This window comes from Thermobia domestica, chromosome 10 (assembly GCF_964235325.1).
Source record: "Thermobia domestica chromosome 10, izTheDome1.hap1.1, whole genome shotgun sequence".
Classification (NCBI taxonomy): domain Eukaryota; kingdom Metazoa; phylum Arthropoda; class Insecta; order Zygentoma; family Lepismatidae; genus Thermobia; species Thermobia domestica.
The window spans coordinates 101,426,431-101,450,155 of NC_137463.1; the positions used below are offsets into that span (position 1 = coordinate 101,426,431).

The 23,725-nt window shown below is 35.7% G+C and overlaps 1 protein-coding gene across 1 annotated transcript; it reads left to right on the forward strand.

Moving 5' to 3' along the window:
- The first annotated feature begins 2,545 nt into the window (after positions 1–2,545).
- LOC145662606 (uncharacterized) lies at positions 2,546–10,833 on the forward strand. Its single transcript, XM_081728325.1, has 4 exons — positions 2,546–3,350; positions 4,040–4,217; positions 5,720–5,853; positions 9,577–10,833. The coding sequence occupies exons 1-4, from the start codon at positions 2,952–2,954 to the stop codon at positions 10,105–10,107; spliced, it is 1,242 nt and encodes a 413-aa protein (XP_081584451.1). The 5' UTR covers positions 2,546–2,951; the 3' UTR covers positions 10,108–10,833.
- Positions 10,834–23,725: the final 12,892 nt, after the last annotated feature.

The following is a 23,725-nucleotide window of genomic DNA, read 5'->3' on the forward strand; positions in this document are numbered from 1 at the left end:
TTGAGATGGAATCAGTGAGTTTCGTTTCAGTATCGAGTTCGATGGAATATATTTTTTTTTTTCGGGAAACTGCCACCTTAGTAATGCCAATGTGATTATTCATAAGCAAATGCTATGCATATAAAATTTATTTTATTGGCACTGTACTATAATCAGTACGCTACAAATGATGTTTATATAAATAATGAATGATGAAATTTAAATTAGAAATTTAGTATATAGGCTAGATAACCAAAAATATTAAAAAGTCCAACTGGCAAGCTAGAGGTGTAATCGAAAAATTTTCCGAGCAGTTATTAATACATTGAATCAAATTTAACGTTGGCTTCTGTATGAAATAATAGGCATTCAGGCAAACAGATAGATTAGGCAACGTGGTTTCGTTTAGTTTGTAAAGGCGTGTATAACAGCGAGGGAATGAGCGACGGGACCCACTCTTTAGAGTGACGCTTATCTCGGGGCCGCGGTGGCTGAGCACCAAGTGAGCTTTCTGGTGGACAGTGTGTGGTGGGTTTTCCCGTGGTTCTATCATTCACTCCCACTTTATTTTTACTGCTTTGTTTATTAACATTTAACATCGGGACATAAACGTTGGACGTTACACTCAAATAGGAATTGTTGCCTTTGGGCTAACGGACAGATGGGACAATAATTATTACGTTTGTAGAAAAAAGAAGGAAACTGGAGAACATCGAGAGAGCCCAGGAATTCAATGTTGTCTGTCAGAGACTTACATGAGATCGAACCATAGACCTCTCGCGACAGGTGAGTGACAGCTGCCCCATATCCTTTCCTCTTACGTAAATAAGATACCGAAACTTCACTCTTCGTTTTAGTGTACCTACAAATAAAAAAAAAAGTTATTATTTAAAAGTTTTGAGTCACGTTTCATGGTGTAATGAACATCTTAATGGATTCTACCGTTTCATCTTTTAGGCTTGTACCCGCTAAACGAATATAGAATTATAATACGCCTGGGCAGTTTTTGAAAAATGAAATCTTTCAGTTCAGCGTTCCACGATTATGCCCTGGAACTAAGAGAGACTGATGATGCGAATGAATGAAATGGTGGAATGAAGAAAGTGAGGAGGAAACGTGAGAATCCCGAGAAAACCCACGCACACGGTGGATGTTCACCACAAAGCCCACTTGGCGTGAGCTGGGATCGAACCAGGGACCCCACGCACCAGGGTGAATGCTCTACCTTTGAGCCACCGCAGCTCCTGGTGCAGTTTTTGTGGGTTTCATTTCAAAAAGTGCAAGGGTGATCTGGAAGCGAACCGGTTAGCTTAGTGATTAACGCGTGAGCACAATAAACCGGAGACGCGCATTCGATTCTCTGTCCAGTTATACATTTTTCGCTTTTTGTATATCAATGTCTTCGTACCTATAGACGAATTGATCTGATATGAAATCAGTTTTTTTCTGCGTGTATCATACATGCTATCTATTGAAGCAAGTGGGCCTACATCCTGTTTGAAAGAATGATGGGTATTTTTTGTTTTCCTGATCATCCAGCACGTACGGTTGGTGCTTGTTTTTCTCACGAGTGATCATTTGAATGTGTCATGTTGTTTTAGGAGCATTTCTGATGGGAAATTGTATCCCCTCCGTGAATTTGAAACTTATACACTTTTAGTTATCAGGGTAAAAATATACCAATGAAAAACATGAAAATACTCCTATATCAGATGGTTCCCCCCACCTCCTCGTAACAAAGTCTGAAATAACATTGTTTATTTTAATGGATAGAAATAACGCAAAAGGGGAGCATTATTTCTTACTTAAAATTACACTGACTTAAGTACCCAAATGTAGAAAAAACTTGACGCTACATTTCATGACCCCTTGTCATCTTCCTCGCGCTTGTATTTTTCTTAACAAGAAAGTAGTACTGTCACGTGTCCATCGGTGAAGGAGTTTGGTTTGTTTGGCATGATATTTTTTGCAATATAGAAACCGGAAATTGTAGTGTACTTCTACTTCCGATCTTAATGTATGTTCTTTGGACGCTTAATTGATTGAAGAAAACTACTTAATGCTATCTATTGCCGTTTTCACAACCAACGTTAAAACTGAAGCGAGTTTTCTGTCATTTCTCGTTTAAATATAGGTTAAGAGAAGATGGTACGTACTTACGCTCAGAACACTAAATCGATTTCAAAGATCCACTTTTAGCTATCTCTTAATATTTTTTTTCTGTGTAGATCAATATTAAATTGGAAACAGTAGTAAACTATTACCACTTCCGGTTATGGTGGAGGGATACGGGTAAGGATGGAATATTTCCGTGATACGCAGAGTCGATCATAAAAACCGTTTCTCGCTATGTTACCATTTTTGTTCTATGGCAATGGACGTTGAAACTGAAATGAAACCTCTTCTTGAGATCTTGAATCCATTCTAAGAAACCGCTTGTGGCTATCTGGTTCTGATCTACGGCGATCAATATTAAAATCGGAAATGATTCATTTATGTTGGAGTTAGGAGAGGATAGATGGAAATGCATGCAAAAAGGCATTTGTTTATTGGTACGATTTGTTAGACGAAAGAGTGAACTGCGTTACTGTCGATACACTGTGATCAAATAAGTGGTTTCTTGCAGTGGTGCTATTCTAATTTTTTAACAATCTGTTCTCTCTGTCTCTGTATATATAGCAAATAATGCACCTTCACCCGCGTAATAAATATCGCTGAACCGCGTAGCCACCGTACCTTCCTAGGGAAAAGCAGCTGTGAATATTAGTGATATACAGGTGTAATTTAATGATTCAGTCTCTTGAGTTGCAGTGTATTACGTTGCGAAGCTTCCATTTGTGCTCACTGTATGTGTTTTCATTTTAGGTGAAAAAATAGACAAGGAAAGCTTTTATTTGTTAGATGAAGAAACAATTAAAGCATTAATTCCTGAAGCAGGTCCTCGCTTAAAATTCCGCAAGAAATGGCAGGAAATGACATCATCATCATGTTCTTCACCACCTACAACACTGAGAGACGAAGACACAGATTCAACCTTAGACGTTTTCTCGTCTCCTTGTGATGATGAGGGTAGTAGTATTGAAACGTCGACATGTGGAAGCCGAACTCCGTCGCATTCCCCTGAGGAGCAAGACGATGATTTAAATTTAAACTTAAGAACACTTTTGGAAAGGAAATGTCCAGATCTGCTTGAGAAGATGGATAATAATCAAGGGATTAATATTCTAGAGAAGTACAGTATCAACCGAATTATAGTAGATGCTTTTATTGAAAAATACGGCTGTCAGCCAACTACAAAGCAAAAAACCAATCTTGCAAAATTGATCATAGGATCGTTCCCTATATTGAAGGGAAATGGTGGCAGTGGATTTGTGAGTATCACACTTGGCTTTTATTAGAAATATATCTTTTGTATTGATGATAGTAGTTTAAAATAGTGGTTCTTAACATTTTCGACCGTAGCATTCTTTGGGTGAATGCGATTGTCTTGATGCTCCTGTCATCTTAATCCAGTTCACCCATACACAAGGCTGAATGTAAGACTAGGGCAAAGCAGTTTAAGAACCATAAAACGCTTCAATTATTATTATTATTTGTAAAAAGCGTACTAAAATGTATAATAGCTTTTGTCGCATAATATGAAGAAAAAAAAAAGACTAATAGGTCATGCAATCTTAAATAGACTATTAGAACTTTGTTTCAGAACTCCCTTTGGAAACAAGAACACTCCCTGACTATTAGTAACACCCACGTTGAGAACCACTGGTTTAGAACCGCATATGAAAACATTAATTATGAGTTCTTCAAACTATTTTGAAGTTCAAATGTGTTGACTTTGCATGCGACTTCACAACATGTTTAACTACAGTAACAGGAAATGGATTACAGATTGTGATTTATTTACTGAAGTTCAGAATGCTGAGAAACAATTCATATACCCTTCAATGGTGTGTCAACATTTTTAAGTAGCTTTATTAAGCATTCTTATATGTAATTTTTTAAGTATGTGTTGTTGCATATCTGTTTTCCTTTTGGTTCGTTTATGATTTTTTTTCTTCAGATTGATAGTGAATTCGAGTGTTTATTTGGTGGACGATCTAATGCACTCACTCTTGACTTCGGGCTAATTGCGGACAAACTAATTTTACAAGCCCGAAATTGTGGTCGGAAAGCAGCAGAAGACGTAGCTTCCGATTTCCTTGCGAAGTATGGACGAACTACGGATATTACTGCAGAAAGTAAGTACCATTTGTATTTTTAATTGTTTTGGCATGAGTAGTACACAATAGGAACATGTTTAGAAACTGGATTTTCAAGTTTCTTCATGTGGCCGGCAACATGAAGAATAGGGTTAAAGAACATCTCAAGTGCGAAAATATCCTCTCCGTAAAATACATGAAGCCAGTTACAGTGAATTCTGAAACATAAAAATTTAGCAACGCTTAACACCAGTTTCTAAGGAAGTAATTGTATTCTTTTAACAACTGTTGATAAATTCCTTAGTTGTTCGCAGTGTATTACACTCATCGCAGTAAAGCGATTAGCAGTGTTACAGAAGGCAATCCATGTATTATGGTTTCTTCTGTTATTTCAGCTGCAAGATGATCTACAACTTCACGTAACAATTCATTAATTCCAGTATCTAGTCATTAACAGTATAACAGTGTTCCGCCGAACAGTATAACATCTAATACAGTACCTATGAATTTAATGCAGAAATACAAATTTCAGTAAATTGAGAAGCAGAAGTAGCAACAAATCTCGCATCAGTTATCAAAATTAGTCGATGAGATTGTAAACCTTTTTAATTTCATTCTTTTCGTGCTTTGTTTTCATTATTTAATTCTGTAGGGTTTGTTCCGGAATTTTGAAGTTTGCCAACTTATCTTTCCATTGGAGGAGAGAATGAACAGAAACTACTGTGAATTTTAGTATTTTGAATAATAATAATAAACTTGTGAAAAAATAATCCGATAAATTTATTCCACACTTCTAGATTTTCGTAAATCCAAACCTATAGAGCACATTGTCCATTCTGTAATGTTTTGTTCAGAAGGTAGTAATTTATGCGTGACAGCTGTTAATGTACATTTGTATATTTGATTTGGAAATTTGACCCTTAATATTTTGTACAATATTAAGCTGGTGAATATATATACTATCACCTATACTATATTGTGTTGTTAAGCTCAATAGCCGTCTCTGGAGGTGTATTTTTATTTCGTCATGCTCAATTTTGTTTCTAATAGGTACTCGGACAAGACATTGAGTGTATTAGTGAATAGTGTATATAATTTGGAGAATTAGTTTTGATGTGATTTGGTCATTTGCGCTTTTGAGAAATTTAAGAATTTTAATTTATTTATTTTGGCAATTGCTTCTCAAACTTTCTTCTTTGCGCGATACCCTTTCGAACCTCTCCTCTCTATATTTTAGTTTAAAGCAATTGATTAGTACTGGGTGGCCATTAAAAGGCCACCTTAAATTGAAATCTTTCGTTGGGCTTATTATTTATTTATTTCTATTTATCAGTTCTATGGCGATCCAAATTAATATTGTATTGTATTGTATTGTTTATTTTCGGTGTATATTCATAAACAATTGTTTATAGAATACTATGCACAGAAGTTTATGTACACCTTTTCTAAATGAACTAACATCTAGTCTGTTGAAATAGAAAAAAAAAATACAGCAAGATTTGCTATCTGAGATTGACATTCCTTATTTTCTTTCTTTCAAGAAACGAACGTTGCACTAAAATTATTACCCTATCTTCTACCTCAAGGAGTGATTTCCAGACGAAAGGGACGAAAACATGTGAAAGAACGTCCAACAGTTTTGGATTCATTGGAGCATTTTATTAACACCATACCTGTAAGTAACTAAGTTATTTTCGTTGTCATACACGTGTATGTTAAAATTAGTTTCTTCCTTGAAATAATGTACAATTCTTATTCATCAACGATTATAATGTAGTTTGTAGTTCATTCCCAAGTAGCGAACAGTCAAGAACATACAGGCTTTTTGCTATAATGTTAAGCTTTATCATATCATGAAATACTAACCTTGAAATACACTCAGCACCTGTTGTATTAATTTTGTGTTATAGGCTTCGATAACTACATAATTTTTGTGCTGGTTCGTGGATTCACATTATGGCAAATGCTTTCAGTCTATGGGGGGGGGGGGACTTCGTTAATAAAAGTAAACACAACAGAGAATGTGTTTCTCCAACAAAACAAGTTGAAGTTTTGATACATTGCAGCGTCACATAATGTGTGGCCTCTGCTTACCTGTTAAATAAAATAATTTCATTTATGAGGACCAAGGTTATTTAATAGGCCACATTGTGTGACGTGGCAGATCATCAACCCTCCAGATGGTGAATTGAAGTAATACTCTCAATTGGGTGATTCTGCTATTAATGAAGTGTAATCTGTTTTTCCTAAAGACTGAAAATAACATTTACCATTATACGATGTCCACGAACCAAAGTAAAGATTTTCTGAGTCACGTACAGATGATAAGAAACCATCAAAATGTTTACGATTAAAATGAGTGTTTAATTGTAGTTCAAGGTTAATATTTCATAACTAAACATGCATTCCATTAATTCATTTCGTAATTATGCCAAGCCATAGATGAATGTAGCATCATTCGACTTGATCGGCTTTTATGTGTGTGTTCGAGTGTCGATCTGTCTGCTCCACGATAACTCTCGTAAAACTTATCCGATTTTAATGAAATTTGGTATGTAGATTCCTTTGACATTCTCACGTTACCCTATTGTTTGGGGTGGCAGTCCATTAAAAACAAGGGAGAAAACCTAACAGCTTTTTTCTTTATGTAAGTCGGTTGAGGCGTTCAGGAAAAAAAAATTCCTTCCCCCCTCCTAACACCCCTCCAAAAATGCTTGGCGGCTGAAACTTTTGGAAACTGAGTTTCTCATAAATGTTAATCGATACTGTAAATTTGGTGCAGATATGCTTGGGGGCAGTTTTCACATGCTTATTCCGCTAGGCCCTTTGCAGGATGACGTAGTGAAATTTATTAAATTCATTAGACGAAAGAAATTCATTATTGCAATTTATTAGACAAAAGTTACTGTGTACTTTCTTTATATGATTCCAATGATGATTTAAATTTGCTTAGAACAAAGGGGTGAATTTACACACACATACACACACTCCAATAGTGCCTACATTTTCTTTAAGGGTAGCAAATCATTACTTATAGGAACAGCTAAAATCAGTGAAATATCATAGATGAATTACGACCCCCTCCCTTTCCCCGCGAATTTTGACTTCCAAACTATGGTATATATAAATATAGGAAGTCTTATAGAACGCCTGTGTTACTCTGTCTGCTTGCCTCTGAACAGGTATCAGAGCAAAAACGGTAACAGCTATCGACAAGCGGTTTTCGGGAATCGATTCAGCGTCCGAGGAATAGGTTCCTCGTTGAACAACCTTCTGCTTAAACTAGAAGTGATTGAAATCGAACATTTCTGGTTTCAACAGTAATAGGTATAACTCAAAAACCATGTTAGCTAGCGACAAGCGATTTTCGGAAACCGACACATGGTCTCAAGGAAGTAACCCACCTTAATCCCTATATTTCCACTGAAACCAGTAATGGCAGAAATTCGCTGCTACTTCGGTTTCAATATTAATTTTTATAGGACAAAAGCGGTGAGATCGAAAAGCGGTTTTCGGGAATTGACTCAGAATCCCAAACATTAATTCAGTGTTCGTTCATTATTTTCTATTTAAACCAAAAGTGGTATAAATCGCCATTTTCGGTTTAAACATTAATGATTATAAATTAAAACAATGGAGTATTAGATCATTTCGCGTGCAGTACATCAGTCAGTTCCGTGAAAGAGGATGGAGGTAGAAATCTGCGCGGGGTTCGTGTATCCAAAACTGACCACAGATGTTCAATTATGTTCAGGGATTGGCCGGACCAGGGTAGGTGTGCATGGGCGTACCATCATCCTGGAATATGGTGTCATTGCCTGGAAACAATATTTGGACTATAGGATGCATGTGGTCTCCTAAAATGGCGACATAGTCACACCCAGTAACCATCAGTACAGGACCAACTAAAAACCAGGATATTGCTACCCGCAGCTTCATGCAGCCATATTGCTCCCATATTTCACGATTGGCTGGAGATACTGTGGATCATATTTTTCTGAGGGAGTCCCCAGACATAAACATAGCCTATAGTTTGCAATAAGATAAACGATGACTCATCCGACCATATCATACTTTTCCAGTCATCAACTGTCTATGTATATTCGCGGCAGCATTGGCGCAGTTTTAAAATGTTAGGTCCTCTATCAATGGTTTCGCCAGTGAAATCCAACCTTGTATGTTCATGTAATGTAATCATGGCGGACTGTGATTGTCGATAAGGCTGTAGGAAGGGCTGCTTGAGTTCCTTCGTCACTTGCCGCGCAGTTGTACAAAGGTTCTGAGTAATAGTCCGCGTAAATACTTGATGGGACCGGTACCTGTCACTGATGTTTTTCTTCTAACCACTGTTCCTCTTCGCCGATGTGGTTTATCCAGTTTTGTAGGCCATCATTACCTGGGATATTCTGCCTCGAGACACACACACACATTTGCCACTTTCGTTACGCTTGCACGACATAGCGGAGCGAAAAAGGTTTGCCCTCTTGGGAAATCGGAACGGTCGCATATTTCAACACTATGAAGGGCCGCGGTGGCTCAGTGGTAGAGCGTTCACCTCCCTGGTTCGATCCCAGCTCGCGGCGTGTGGACTTTGTGGTGAACAAACACCGTGCTCATGGGTTTTCTCGGGGTTCTCCCGTTTCATCCCACTTTCTTCATTCCACCATTTCATTCTTTTCTTATACTCACCGTCTCCTTTAGCCTTTCTTATACTGACCGGCATAACCGTGGGATGTAAAACTGAAAGATTTCTTTTTCATTTCATTTTTTCAACATTGAACGTCTGCTCAATTCATTGCATCTTGCCCTTCTATTGCTCCTTGCGTAGTACAGCGTTTGTACTAAAACACCACAACAGTAGCTGGACGCTTCCACTGCCAACGAAAGATCTTTAGTTTTCAGGTGTGTCCATTAAATTGATAATTTTCTGTATATTACTTCATGTTGTGAATATAGTGTCCACCGCGTGTCTTTTTTTTTGGGTGGGGGGGTCTTTACGTTTCGTCTCTAATTTTGTTTCACCATTTTGTTAACATTGCTGTGTCCTTTTGTTTCAGATCATAAACGTAAAACGTTTACCTAAATCAAAATAAATACGATTTTATTTCCGTAAGTTAAAATGTTGTCATTCATTATCAGACGATGGAAAAGCTCAGACAATAATGATACTTAAAAAAAAAAGAATTCTTATGTTCCATACAGAATTCCATTTGTTTGCAATAACCTTAATTACGTTCAATTTATGATCAAAAACATTTTAGAAATTCATGCACAACATGCCCTCACGCAAAAAAAAAAAAAAAATCGAACATTCCAGATTTTGTCTCATGTTATTAACTTAAACTAACGATAGATTTACCTACAAAAATACTAACATTTATTATTCGCTTTTTGGTAGGTGGGAGCTGGACTGGAACGGATCATGAAGGAAGAAAGACTTTTGAATGGAATGAGAACCCAGCCCTTTGTTCTTGTTATAGGAGATCTTGTGCGTCCACAGCAAGTGTTCGTAATCATTGAGGACCATATCATTCCAGCAACTTCTGTGTTGAAAGCTGTAGACTTAGTTTTCAAACTTACATACACTTTGAATTTAGAATTTTCACCATATTGCAAGAACGTGTGGCTATTTTTGGACGATGCATTCTACAAGTGTGGGAGAGATACACCTATATTTTGTCAAATTGAGGACATTGTGCTTTTCATGGAGTCAGTTTACATCTTATGTAAAAGTTTTCAGACGATTGGTTTCTCTGAACATTTCCATGCGTATGTAGTAACACCACGAACGACTGTACAAGTTGTAACTATAAACTCTCTTTATAATTATTTGCCACTTCATGTTCGTTCCTCTTTCCATAATGGTGACGATAATTTATATGTTACATTGAAACATGAAATTAGTTCCAATAACCTTTTTTTTTTTTAAGATAGTATAATACTTTTGCAGTAGAGAACACATAAGATGGTTGTGAACCATATTTTGTTATATTCAAACATGTAATTAGTTCCAGAAACCTTTCTGTTTCTAAGATAGTGTAATACTTCTGTATTCAAAATCACATTATGGTTGTGAACCATAAGTTACACGTTGCACTGAAACCAGGTGCGGCTCGTAAGGGAAATCACATAGGTAAAATTTAATGTTTTATCGCTTCGAACTAAGTGAAAAAAGTTACCTATTGTCATTCTTGCTCTCAACAATTAGAACACTAGGCAACTTTCCTTCTTTTGTTTGAAACAATAAAACACTTTATTTTTACCGATATAACTTCCCTCACGAGCCGCCTCTGATTAGAACATGAAATGAGCTCCAACAACCTTTTGTTTCTAAGATAGTGTAATATTATGTAATCGAAATCGCATATGATGGTTGTGAACCGTATTTTATACTTGTATTGAAACACGAAATGAGTTCTAATAATCTTTTGTTCCTAAGATATATGTAGTCGAGAGCACATATGATGGCTGTAAACAAAGTTATTTCATTTGCAAAGATAAGCATAGTGGAGTCAGGAACAAAAGTGGTTGATACCTTTTATCTGTTATTTCATAAGTTCATAATCTAAAAACTAATCGACCGATTGAAGTCGTTTTTGATACATAGTAGTAACTTTTTGTGTGTGTGATTTTTGTATATTGTTAATAATTTACAGCTACGAATTACTCTATTTAGTCTATAATCTGTGTGAACTTAAACATACGATGGTAACATGAATAATAACTTGCTTTAGAAACTCATCTTCTTAAAGAAAAATCAACATAATCACAAATCAGCTTATTTTTTGGTTTATTGTAAAACAAACGTTTCGTTATCAAATAGTATAATTTTCTTAGAATATATCTGCTTATTTTTTGGTTTATTGTAAAACAAACGTTTCGTTCAAAGAATATAATTTTCTTAGAATTTATCAGCTTATTTTTTGGTTTATTGTAAAACATACGTTTCGTTATCAAATAGTATAATTTTCTTAGAATATATCTGCTTATTTTTTGGTTTATTGTAAAACAAACGTTTCTTTATGAAAGAATATACTTTTCTTAGAATTTATCTGCATATTCTTTGGTTTATTGTAAAACAAACGTTTCGTTATCAAAGAATATAATTTTCTTAGAATTTATCTGCTTATTTTATTGATTTATTGTAAAACAAATGTTTCGTTATTAAAGAATGTAATTTTCTTGCGTTGAAACAAAGGTTTAAATGTGCTATATTTTAAACATGTTCATTTAATATAAATTCTGTATGTACTAAAAGTGTTTTTTTTTTTACATGTTTATATTTTGTTTATATCTTTTCCCTTCTTCTCGTATTTGAGAACCCCGTTTCTGTGCATCGTTTCTCACTTTTGAGAAAGACACTTCTCAAATTTTTTTGAGAAATGTGTTTCTCAAAATTGAGGTTATATGTCTCATTTACTGAGATGTTCCTTTCTCAATTTTAAGAAAAAGTACATTATTTCTCAAATTTAAGAAACCAATTGCACCCTCAGAAATGAGACATAATTACTCGTATTTGAGTCATTATTTCTCAAAATGATTTGAGAAAATCGAAATCTCACTTTTAAGAATGTATTACTCGGTGCACAGATAAGAAACGGATGTTCTCAAATACGAGGAATTTTTTCTCGAATTTAAGAAACCATTTTTAACAGTGTTGGAAAGACATTTGGTGCTGGGACAGAAATTATGTTATAACAAGAAACCCTTTAATTTGCTATCGTTCTTTTTCTTCGGCAGTTATTTTCTGGTTTTCATCATCAATTGTTTTACCTGTGCTCAGTCTTCTTTCCTCCTCCACCCACCTGTCATAATACTTTAGGTGATTAGAGGAAGTCTCATGACGTCAGTATAGTTTTAATGTGCCTCCAATCAAATTTTCTCTTTGATCTGACAAAAATTTATTAGAACATGCAACACTAAATATTTTACAAACGAAAACGTAAACACTATTGTTTAGTAGAGAACACAATAGCCAACGTCTTGTACCTTTTTCACCATTTCGGGGAAGCCAATAGTAAAATACATCAGAAAATGACCTCTTTGTTCCATCTTTGGGATATATCTCTAAATATGGCGAGAACAGCTATTCTGTTATAATGTAATGACGATCCTTTCGATTAAGCCAGAGGTGTGCAACTTGGAACAGTGGGCGGGTCAATCACAGAGCGCTAAATAGCGTCGCGGGCCTCACTGTAGGTATATCATTTTTACGACAATTGAATAGTATAGAATTAAATGATGGAACATGTTCATCGTAATTTACATCACAATAACACAAAACAACTGTTATACTGGTAACCAAAATATTTACTCACTAAAGAGGGGCAGAATAATGTATTTAGAACTTTGTCGGTACATCTAACAATCCTTATACCGAGGGAAATTTCCCCCAAGTACCTGCGCTTGCCAAGTGCTTGTCTTCAGGGCGTTGCGACGTTTCGCACCGTGTGATCAATGGAAAACTTCCAGTTTACTCTTAACGGGTTTTGTAAAAAGAAATATATATATATAATACCTAAGTAATTGTTGTTTTTAATAACTGACCAGCGGGCCGGAAGACAGGGTTAGGCGGGCCGCATATTGGCCGCGGGCCGGCTGTTGCACACGACTATAACATCCGTGAAACTATAACATCCGCCGAGCTGGATCTTCCATTTTCTTGCTCTTCCAATGAATGAGTTACAGTTACATATTCTTCACTTTGACAAGCTTTATCAGCTATATTTGTGATTTCATGAATACCAATTTCACTTTGTGAACTATCTTTACACTGGTAGTTGTACTGAGTTAGGTTCGTCTGATCGTCATTCGTTGCTACATTTTTTTACCAGAGACAGGGTTTTGATAAGTACTTGGATACTAATTTAACACTGGTTTCCACTTATTTATTTTATGTATTTATTTAAAGAAGAAAATTAATATATTGGATGTATCCAATATATAAAGAATATACATAAAAAATACATAAACAGAATATACATAAACATATTAAATTATAAAATAACAATATACAAAATATTAATGAAAATAAAATAAAAGAATAAGAAAAATAACTGCTACAGAAATTAACAAGTAAATTTTCTACTTATAAGTGCTATTACTTCTCCAAAGGAAATCGGATTTCCTAGATTCTCTTTATTAGTAGAGTTTAATGTACCCGGTATTCAGAGATGACAGGACTTCGGACTTCCAGAAGTCATGTCTATCTCCCAGTGTCGGGTAATTTAATTCAATGCACTTATTTCTATATTGCGAATTTTTTGTATTTTTTATGCAAAGAATAAAAAAGATAGAAAATGGCTCACATAAGCAAATGCTTGTGTGTGAGCCTGATTCTCGTGTTTTATTTATTTTCTTATCGTAACATATGAGGTTTATTCTTACTTTTAGCTAACAATAGTTTTTTAAAAACACTTTTTAATTTTTTTAACCACTGTAAAATTAACCTTTTATATGTTTTGAAATTACTTTCATCTTTGATTCGGAGTGGGAGTTCATTATAGATCTTCGGAGCTCTGTAATATGTTTGGTATTGAGTTATTGATTTACTCGTTGCTCTAATTTCTAAATTTTTGTTTGTCACATTTCTGGTTATATATGTATGTTTTATTACTTCCCGTTTGTTTCTGTTCTTTTTAACATATATTAATACCTTCTGCAAATATAATTTTGAAAGTAGTGATACTGAGAATTGGTCATAGAGTCTATCTAGTCTACTTTCAAGTCCCTTTTAAAACATATTCTTACAATATTATTAACATATTCATACAATCTTACAATATTATACTTGTTTTAAGGATTTAGCTTTTCGCTTCCTATTTTAACATCCAGAACGTTTGGAAGACATTTTTAGTTTATTAACATCACAAATAAAGTTATCATAATTCAAAAATCGTAGAACTATTTTATTAAAACACAAAACTATTATATGCAGACGTCAACAGGGTACAGTCGTCACGACTCACTTCTGATAGCGACTGCCATCTGTCGCAGCAGACAAGACAAGATGTGCGCCAGCGAAATCACCATTGCAAGAACAAGATTGGTGAAGTGAATGATCGGTCGAACCCAGACGTCGACGTGACAGATAAACTAAACATGTGATAGTAATTGTGACTCACCATCTACAACTGTTCAGTTCTATCAAAACAACGGAGCGGAGTGCTTGGAGTCAGTCTCTTTATTGTACTTTCAAGTCACATTTTATTTGTTTAACAAAAGTTTACATATTTAAATCGACAATTTGCATTCAAAATTATACAAAAATTTAATTTTTTACCATATTATTATAACATATTTTTTTCTCATTTCCTAGCCCCTCTGAGACTCGTGTGTAGCTCTACATATATCCATGCTATAAAGGAATGTTAAACTACATCGAATATCAACGTATATTAGTTTAATTTCCTATTATAGTCAGTAAGCTTTTACGCTCACAAATTTTATGATTACCACCAGCATCACCACCAAAAAGTGTAGTATTCAATACTGCCATTTGAATTTATGTTATTTCTAACTTTATGTCATACTATTTACGAGTAGTTTGTACAAAATACGTGGATTAACGATAGGAGTATTCTTGGGTGCCACTGTTATAGCCAACTATTTACTTTTTTCTTTCAACTTCAATTCTTATCAGTGTCGCCAAAAAGTTGACATGAAAAGTCGCTAAGTGCGAGGTGAAATGACTCCAATTTGGGATGAAAAGTCGCTAAAAATTATGCGTGGCATTTCGTCTTTCTTTCTCTCTCTCTTATATATAACTCCATGCAAGGTAGTTAGTGTACCCGCCTTTGGTGCGGGAGACCCGGCTCCGATTCCCGGCGAGAACTCAGATGGTTCGGATTCCACGTATCTCTCTGCTGAACGTGACATTAAAATCAAAATCAACTCCATGCCATATAGAACCAGAAGGTTCAATTCCGCGTTCACTAAAGCTCTCTAGTAAAAAAAAAAAAAAAAAAAAAAAAAAAAAGCACATGAAATTTAAACCTTTACAGAGAAAAAAAAACTTACATCCGTTCACCGTTTACTCGAGCTTTTAGAAGTAATGCTGTATTATTTCTGCCTTTCAATGGAAGCTCTGCTACCTAAATGACATGGAAGGTTAAAATTGGTTTCCGTTATATGATAAGACGGAGCCTATCAGAAAATAAACCGGGATTCTGGAAATATCACACGCTATATGGGCTGTATATTAGCCAAACTCATTGACGCTTAGACTAATTCAATTAAGTAAAAGGAAAACAAACATATAAAAACTGTTTCAATTAGTGCTTGATATGTTCACATCGCAAAAATCGCTAGATTTGTAAATAAGTCGCCAAATCATCATTTAAAAATTACCAAAAAAGTCGCTAATCGGAAATGTTATGTGTTGTTGCTATTCTGGAAGTCGAAACCCCTAGATTTAGCTACTTTTCCGCAAAATTCACAACACTGATTATTATTGTCATCTGTAAAAGGGACTCAACCACAAGTATTAAACCAGTTTCTATTTACCAATAGTTTCAACAAATATAACAATATCTATATTTATAAATATTTACAATTTTATTTACATATAATATAATATTTACAATCACTACACCTATTTACATAATTACAAAGGTATATACATTATTTACAAAATTACAAATAATACATATGTACATTATTTACAAACGTTATAGTTAATTTAGATATATACAATATTTACAGATATAAATAATAACATATTTACATTATTTATAAACATCACAGTTCTAGCGAGTTCTCCTCCTCTTTTCGAAACTACTAACGGCGTTAAGTTCCATTTCTTGCACCTCCTGCTTTATCTCGTTCAAAATAATTTTCTCCTGTATTGTAAACTTGGTTTGCTGTTGGTGGCCCGGGCATCCTCCTCCCCTCCCCCGAGGACCACTCCGCAGCTGAAGGTATCAGATATATTCTATAGGTTTGTGATGTCTCGATGTCTTGTTGGCTCCATATTCGAATTATCTCTATTGGAATGTAATCTTGGTTTGCCGTTGGTGGCCCAGGGCGTCCTCCTCTCCTCCCCTGGGACCACGCCTCACCTGAAGGTATGAGACATCTTCTAAAGGATTTTGAGTCCTTTAGTTGTTATGTCTTCTGATTCTTGTCCTGCAGCTAATTTATGAGAAATCTAAATTTTGTTCATTGTTGGTGGTCTGGGGTGTTCTCACATGGAACAACTCATTTGAGCGTTTGAGTGATTTTTTTTGGTCGTCACATCTTCTCGTTGGTGGTATGGAAATAATTTCGTGAGAAGTCTAAAGTCTTTTCACTTTTTGTGGCCCGGGACGTCATTGTCTTCTCCCTCGAAACCACTTCTCACCTGGTCGTTTGCAGTACATTCTAGAGAGGTATTTTAATTGTCATATCTTCTGGCTGCTGGAAATTGCTTCGTTTGAAATACAACATTGTTAAGTGTTTGTAGCAGAGGCTTCATTTTCCTTCACTCAGGTGTTTCCAGTATATTCTAAAGTAAGATTCTGATACTCTCACTCATGTTATCCCTTAGTTCTTGGGTTTTGAAGACAACATAGCGACAAATCTACTCAGCTCATAGACGGTGACCTGGGGAGTTCTACTTCCCTTCCGCAGGAGTAGGCTTCACCTAGAATGATGTCCATATTGATTTAATAAATTTTGTTGACAGTTCGAGTGGATTGAACTGGAAAACAAAAGACATTTTATACTGTTTTAACAAATAAGAACACGATACGTGATGACAAATATAAATTTTTATACGAAGAACGAAATTTACATATCTTGAAAAAATTATCTTCGCAGTGATGTTACCAGGAACATTAAATTTTGAGTGTATCATTCTGTCCATACGTTTTGTTAGCGTTGGCAGCACTCCAAAATTCTTGTACGCATAGAATGTACCAACCAAATACATAGAACACTGAAGATATATACTCATGGATTATGTTCCAATCCTAGGTCATGAATGAATCAGAGAATAGGGATGAATCAGAGTAGTGTTTGACGGAATAAAGATAGAAAAAAATATTTCGCTCTTCTTTTCTCGTTCTCATGGAAGTGAAAGTTTCAGAATATAAAAAATATGAATTGTTGTATTGTTATTAATTTGTTATGACAACACACCGTTACAATATCGTTACATTGTTACACAAAATATACATCTATCAAACAATTTTTCATCGTTTAATAACGGTCTTGTCTGATAACGGAAGAGAACGTGTAGTTAACAACTTATAGTTAAATAATTATTTAAATCATGCTGAGGAACAACGTTTTAAAGCGGTACCCCGAACTCCTTTTAAACGCTGTTAGCAAATGAGAGGGCTGCAGTGCTGCCAGAGAACGAATATAACTGACAAATGTTCGCGCTGTAGTGTATCTGCTCAACTACAAATCTTTACAATCTTCGTTTCATTTGCCTAGTCCACACGCCATTGGTTGTCCCACGCTTTACTTAACCTCCCCAAGCGAAAGATTTGTCTGGAAATTGTCTGCCTGTTACCGACGTCTCTTGGCGTCAAGTAGAGAATAGCGCAGCAAGCGACAACTATTAGTCTGGCTGCGAACTATTAGAAGCGTTCTTGCTTTTATAATAAGGTTTATTCACTTTATTTCAATTGTTACTTTATACAGGGTGGGCCACGAAACGCCAGAATATGGAATATTGAATAGATACTGAAAATTGGGACAAAGAAAAAGGACATACATTTCTACGTAAGAACAACTTCCCTCCCATGAATCACTTGGTCGTTCTTCCCTTCCATGCTACGACCGTCAGTTGTCTGATGAAATGAAGATGGTGATGTACAGAGCCCGGATCTTGTTGACAAGTCAACTTTTTTCTGTTACGCATAGGACAAGGCAAGTTCAAATAAAAACGTTATCCATCAACTCCAGGGTCTAAAAATATTTCTTTTTAGGTTCAACTTTTGGTCACTTTTTGCCATTTTGAAGTTTTTGGTCACTTTTTAATATTTTAAGGTAACTTTTAGGTCACTTATGATCTTTTTATTCTTTTTCTTCTACATAAGGAAATATTAAAATGAACACTGTTTGCGGATTTGAAAAACACGAAGGTAAATAATCTCTTTTCCTATTTCTTGATTATTGGGGTGGAAAAACTACATTGGTTGACGAGGGGTGGGGGTTGGTAGGTGGCCAAAGCAGATGTTTCGGGTTGTGGACCATAAAAGATGTGATCACGTAAATGACTAAAAATAGAAGACGTACAGATTTTAAACAGGGCTTTTGTTTATTGTTCTCGTGTATACAGTCTACACTTGCGAACTTTTATTCTTTAAGTGTGCTTCCTAGTTTCAACTCAGAAGTGAATTGACTTTTTCAGTACGTACAATGCCGAGGCCTAAACCATCTACAGCTTCTCATTTAAGACAGATTGTTACTAAATTTGGTGAGGATGTTTTTAGTACTGACGGTTCAATATTGTTTTGCAAGGTATGTGAAGTAAAAGTGACAGCAGAGAAAAGATACACTTTGCAAAATCATATCAGCCGCAAGAAACATTTATGCGCAGTAGAAAACAAATATACAAAGAAGTGCTAACAGTTGTTACTTGTGGAGAATGCTTCGAATAGTAAAGGCAAATCCTCAGAGTTTTCAAAAGAGTTGTGTGAAATTTTCGTCTTCAAACATTCCTTTTTGGAAACTCAACAATGTGAAATAGCGGGATTTCCTGGAACGTCATACAGGTCGTTCCATTCCAGACGAACCGACTCTTAGGAAAAATTACATGCAAAAGTGTTACGAGGACACAATAAGAAAAATAAGAGAGGAACTTCGGAATCAGAAAATTTTTGTTTCTATAGACGAGACTAGTGATGTGGAGGGACGGTATATAGCCAATGTTATTGTTGGATCAATGAAAGTCGCCTACCCGAACAAAATATTTTTGCTAAGTAGTCAAGTGTTGGAATCTGTAAACTATTTTACAATATTTAGATTTTTCGATAAATCTATGTCCCTACTTTGGCTTGAAGGTGTCCAACATGACCGTGTTCTTTTTGTAACAGATGCTGCTCCGTATATAATTAAGGTTGGTAATTCAATAAAATCGTCTTATCCAAAAATGGTCCCTGTAACGTGCTTAGCTCATGGTTTATACCGAGTGGCAGAAGAAGTACGGACATATTTTCCTAAAATCGATTCATTGGTTTCGAATGTCAAAAAGATTTCTCCATTTCACAGAAGGCCCCATCCCGCAGAAGGGCATTCAAATCTGCAGCACCAAACATTTCTTTGCCACCACAACCTGTTGTTACGAGATGGGCAAAGTGGATCGACGCTTGTGTTTATTACTGCGATAATTTTGACGTAGTAAAACGTGTCGTTAACTCATTTGAATTACAATATGCAAAGGCAATCCAGTATTCTGTGTAAATTGAAACATATGCTGGAAATAAACAATGGATACAATACTTTGTGTGCAATTTCAAGTGTACAGCAAGGTGAAGTGTTATCCTCCACCAAAGTTGAAGATTTAAGCCCCAATGACATAGTTTATTTCAAGTATGCGCCCATAGCTTCTGTTGACGTTGAAAGGAGCTTTTCCAAATATAAGAGTGTGCTAGCGGACAACAGGCGCTCATTCACTCAAGGGAACTTGCGCATGTTTACAGTTATCATCTGTAATGCTGAATAAGGTATGAGCTAAATTTTGTGACGATTACAAAGTAAGTTCCTGAGTTAGTTTGTTGTGTCACAGCTTACAAAATGTTTATATGTTGCTTAACTGGATACAGCCCTATATATTTGTAATGCAAAGAAATGTGTTTACTAAATTGTGCAAAGTTTAATTTTAATATATATATTTTTTTAATACCAAAGACACAAATGATCAATAGACTGCAACTAATTGAAAGAAAATTTTTGAAAATGAGTGAGAAATGGCATTAAAATCCAATAGATATTCAAAAAATGCCAATGTTTACAAAATAAACGTTCAAAAAACTCAAGTTTTATGGTCAATTTTTGTGAATTTTAGGGTCATTTTAGGGGAATTTTAGTGTCATTTTATAGGTCACTTTTTAGAAAATTTTAGATCAACAAGATCCGGGCCCTGGTGATGTATGTTGTGTGTGCGTTACTGAAGTATTCGATACCAGAGGGAGTGACTTGTAGAGTCGTACATAGGGAACCGATTCTTTAAAGGAAACAAGAGTTATTCCGTACAATATTTCCTACTCGTGCTGTCCCAGTTAAACACACTATTCATCAATTTGTGAAAAAAAATGGAGACGAATGAATTTCTGAAGTGATGCTTTGGAGTCTTTAAAAGTCTACCACAAAACTATCGTAACAAATCGGGACGAGTAGAAATATGTGTACACATTCCCTGAAGAGTTTAAAGTTAAAATCGTTCCGCATCACAGTTGTACGACAATTGCATGAACTAGGGGGCGCGGTGGCTCAGTGGTAGAGCGTTCACCTCTGGTGCTTGGGGTCCCGGGTTCGATCCCAGCCCCCGCCAAGTGAACTTTGTGGTGGACAAACACCGTGCTCTTGGGTTTTCTATGGTTTCTCCCGTTTCCTCCCACATTCTTCATTCCACCATTTCACTCATCTCTCATCATCACTGTCTCCTTTAGCCTAACCGGCATAAACGTGGGACGTAAAACTCAAAGATTTCATTTTCATTTCAAAGATTTCATTTCATTTTCAATTGCATGAACTGGACAACCTAAACCTTAGATTTTTCTCCCTGATTGTTTCACGATCGATTGGACACGTTTAGATTCATCATATTAGAGGAGGCATAGTTTCGTCAAAATACATAAATGCCCAGAACAGCAGGTATTTAGCGTCAGAAAATTTCCATCTAATACATGAGATGCCCTTACATGACCAGAGAATAGGTGTGTGGCATGTTATGCTTGCTACGCGTATTATTGGCCCAACATTTTTGGCACCACAGATTAAGATGTCTATCTGACAATTTTGGATGACTTTGCTCAACCGTTTTCAGAAGAACGTTGTAACGAAATAGTTTAATTCCATGAAAAAGAGAGTTACAAAAATTTGTAAAAGAAATATGTAATTGTTTGAAGCAGAGTATTATCAATACTTTTGGCAATTATTACACAAAGTTACCTCTTAGGTAGTTGGGAAACCTATGGGGATATTAAATAGATGGCTTTAGCTGTTTTGTCAGTTGATGAGTCAACTGATGTACGTGACACGTTTGCTGTGAGTCATCGTATTGAATTCCGGCACGTAAGATACGACATGTAAAGTGTAACCTGTAATATACGATACTTCGGTTAAATCGAACTTGGGAAGTTAAAATGGAATAGTGAAGAAGTATTCCATAACCTTTGGATTCAAGTTAAAAACTAACTGTGGAGGTTAGAAAGACTTAAAATTCAAACATAGAGTGATGAAATTTAATTGTTAGTATCTAAATTAGAAATACGTTTATCAAAATCTTCTATTGTTTTGGTCAAGTCGTGCGTCATTTGAAAATGAAAGGTAAATTAAATAAGTAAGGCCTAAAAAATTCGTTGATATAGGGTTCGGTTGAATTAACCTTGCATTTTAGATGAGGGGGGATTTGAAAATTTTCAACTGAACACTTCATCAATTTTTCGTCAAAAAAGGGAGAGAATCTATATTCTGGAATCGACCAGTTGTAACGCAACACTGTGTTGTGGCTACCTTTCGTAATGAGTATTTTTTTTTTCAATTTAATACAACTTTGGTATTTGACATTTACAAATTTCTGTTATTCCTTTTGAAACAAATAAAAATATAAGGTATTGAAATATTATTACCTCAAGAAAGAAAGTTATTAAAAGTGTTAAATAATTGTCGAAAAATGATAATGTACAGTAGGGTGTATCGAAAAAAACTTTTTTTCGAAATCCGGTTACGGCTAGTGCGGATTTTTGGCCAAATCGCATCAATAAAACGTATAAAAAATCTCAACTCGATCAGACAACTCCTTCTGCTGCCGAGTAGAGCCCAAATATTAGAAAAATCAACGAAAGATTCACTTTTCAACTGATTTTCCAAAAAATATTTTTTAAATATTTCCTATACTTTTCGGTCTTTTAAATTTTTGAAATAGCATTGGAAAGGAGAAAAAAATACATAAAACATATTTATTACGGTTATTTCTGTACACCACAAGCATAAAAACCTAGTTAATTATTTGTAAAAATGCACTGATTTTCTGGCCTATCGTACAATTAAATTTTAACATAAAATTATTGAAGTCTCTTGAATAACGAAGAAAACACTTTAGTGCTAAATTCTAAGAGCAGTAATAGTATAAATAATTTGCTCCCAATGCCGTATGCATCTGCTTATCACACTAGATCACCTGCCGCCCACCTCTCCCCGAACGCCTCTTCTCTTGTACTTGCCCAGCTGAAAGGATCTGTCTTATCAGTCGCCAGTAACCAACCAGCTGTGTCGAACGTGATTGTCGTTGCTTGAGTTATTTATTAGTGCTGTAGGAAATTTTAACTACATAATTTGTTTTCGTGTGACGTGCAGTATGTAGAAGTGAGAACAGTGTTTCAGTTATGTTAAGTACTTTTTATTAGGAAGAGAGTGACAGATACGCTGACGTTACGGCATCGACAAGTTTGTTACGGTCTGACGTTAGGAATAGCATTATTGGGACACCCAAGGAATTGGGTAGAACACAGCTACCAACCGTTGAAATGTATTGAGACAATACCTATGGGGGCGAGAAAAAAAATGAGAATTTCGGGATCCCGGAAAGAGCCTTCAACAAAGGATTTATCTTCTACCGTCGCCAGGAAGATTGTAGAAAATTGAGATTACGTCTCAATCTTGTGGTTCTTTGATCTAGAAGAAAAGGCACCTCTAGCACTGGCACTTTTCTTCCTTTTTCGCAGTTACAGGCAAGAGGATCGGAACACTTACAAAAGGCTATATCAAATGAAATATTTTTGGCAGACTGTTGAAAATCAGCAATTCGTTTCACAGAAGTTTGGAAACCGGGCTTTGCTGAGTTTTGCAAGTCACGGACAATATTACGGTACTTCAATATCATTGCAACAATCCTTCTGACACTGAATATTGCTTCGTCGCTGATTGAGGCGTAATTTCAATTTTCTACAATCTTCCTGGCGACGATAGAAGATAAATCCTTTGTTGGGGGCTCTTTCCCATAGGTATTGTCTCAATACATTTCAACGGTTGGTAGCTGTGTTCTACCCAATTCCTTGGGTGTCCCAATAATGCTATTCCTAACGTCAGACCGTAACAAACTTGTCGATGCCGTAACGTCAGCGTATCTGTCACTCTCTTCCTAATAAAAAGTACTTAACATAACTGAAACACTGTTCTCACTTCTACATACTGCACGTCACACGAAAACAAATTATGTAGTTAAAATTTCCTACAGCACTAATAAATAACTCAAGCAACGACAATCACGTTCGACACAGCTGGTTGGTTACTGGCGACTGATAAGACAGATCCTTTCAGCTGGGCAAGTACAAGAGAAGAGGCGTTCGGGGAGAGGTGGGCGGCAGGTGATCTAGTGTGATAAGCAGATGCAC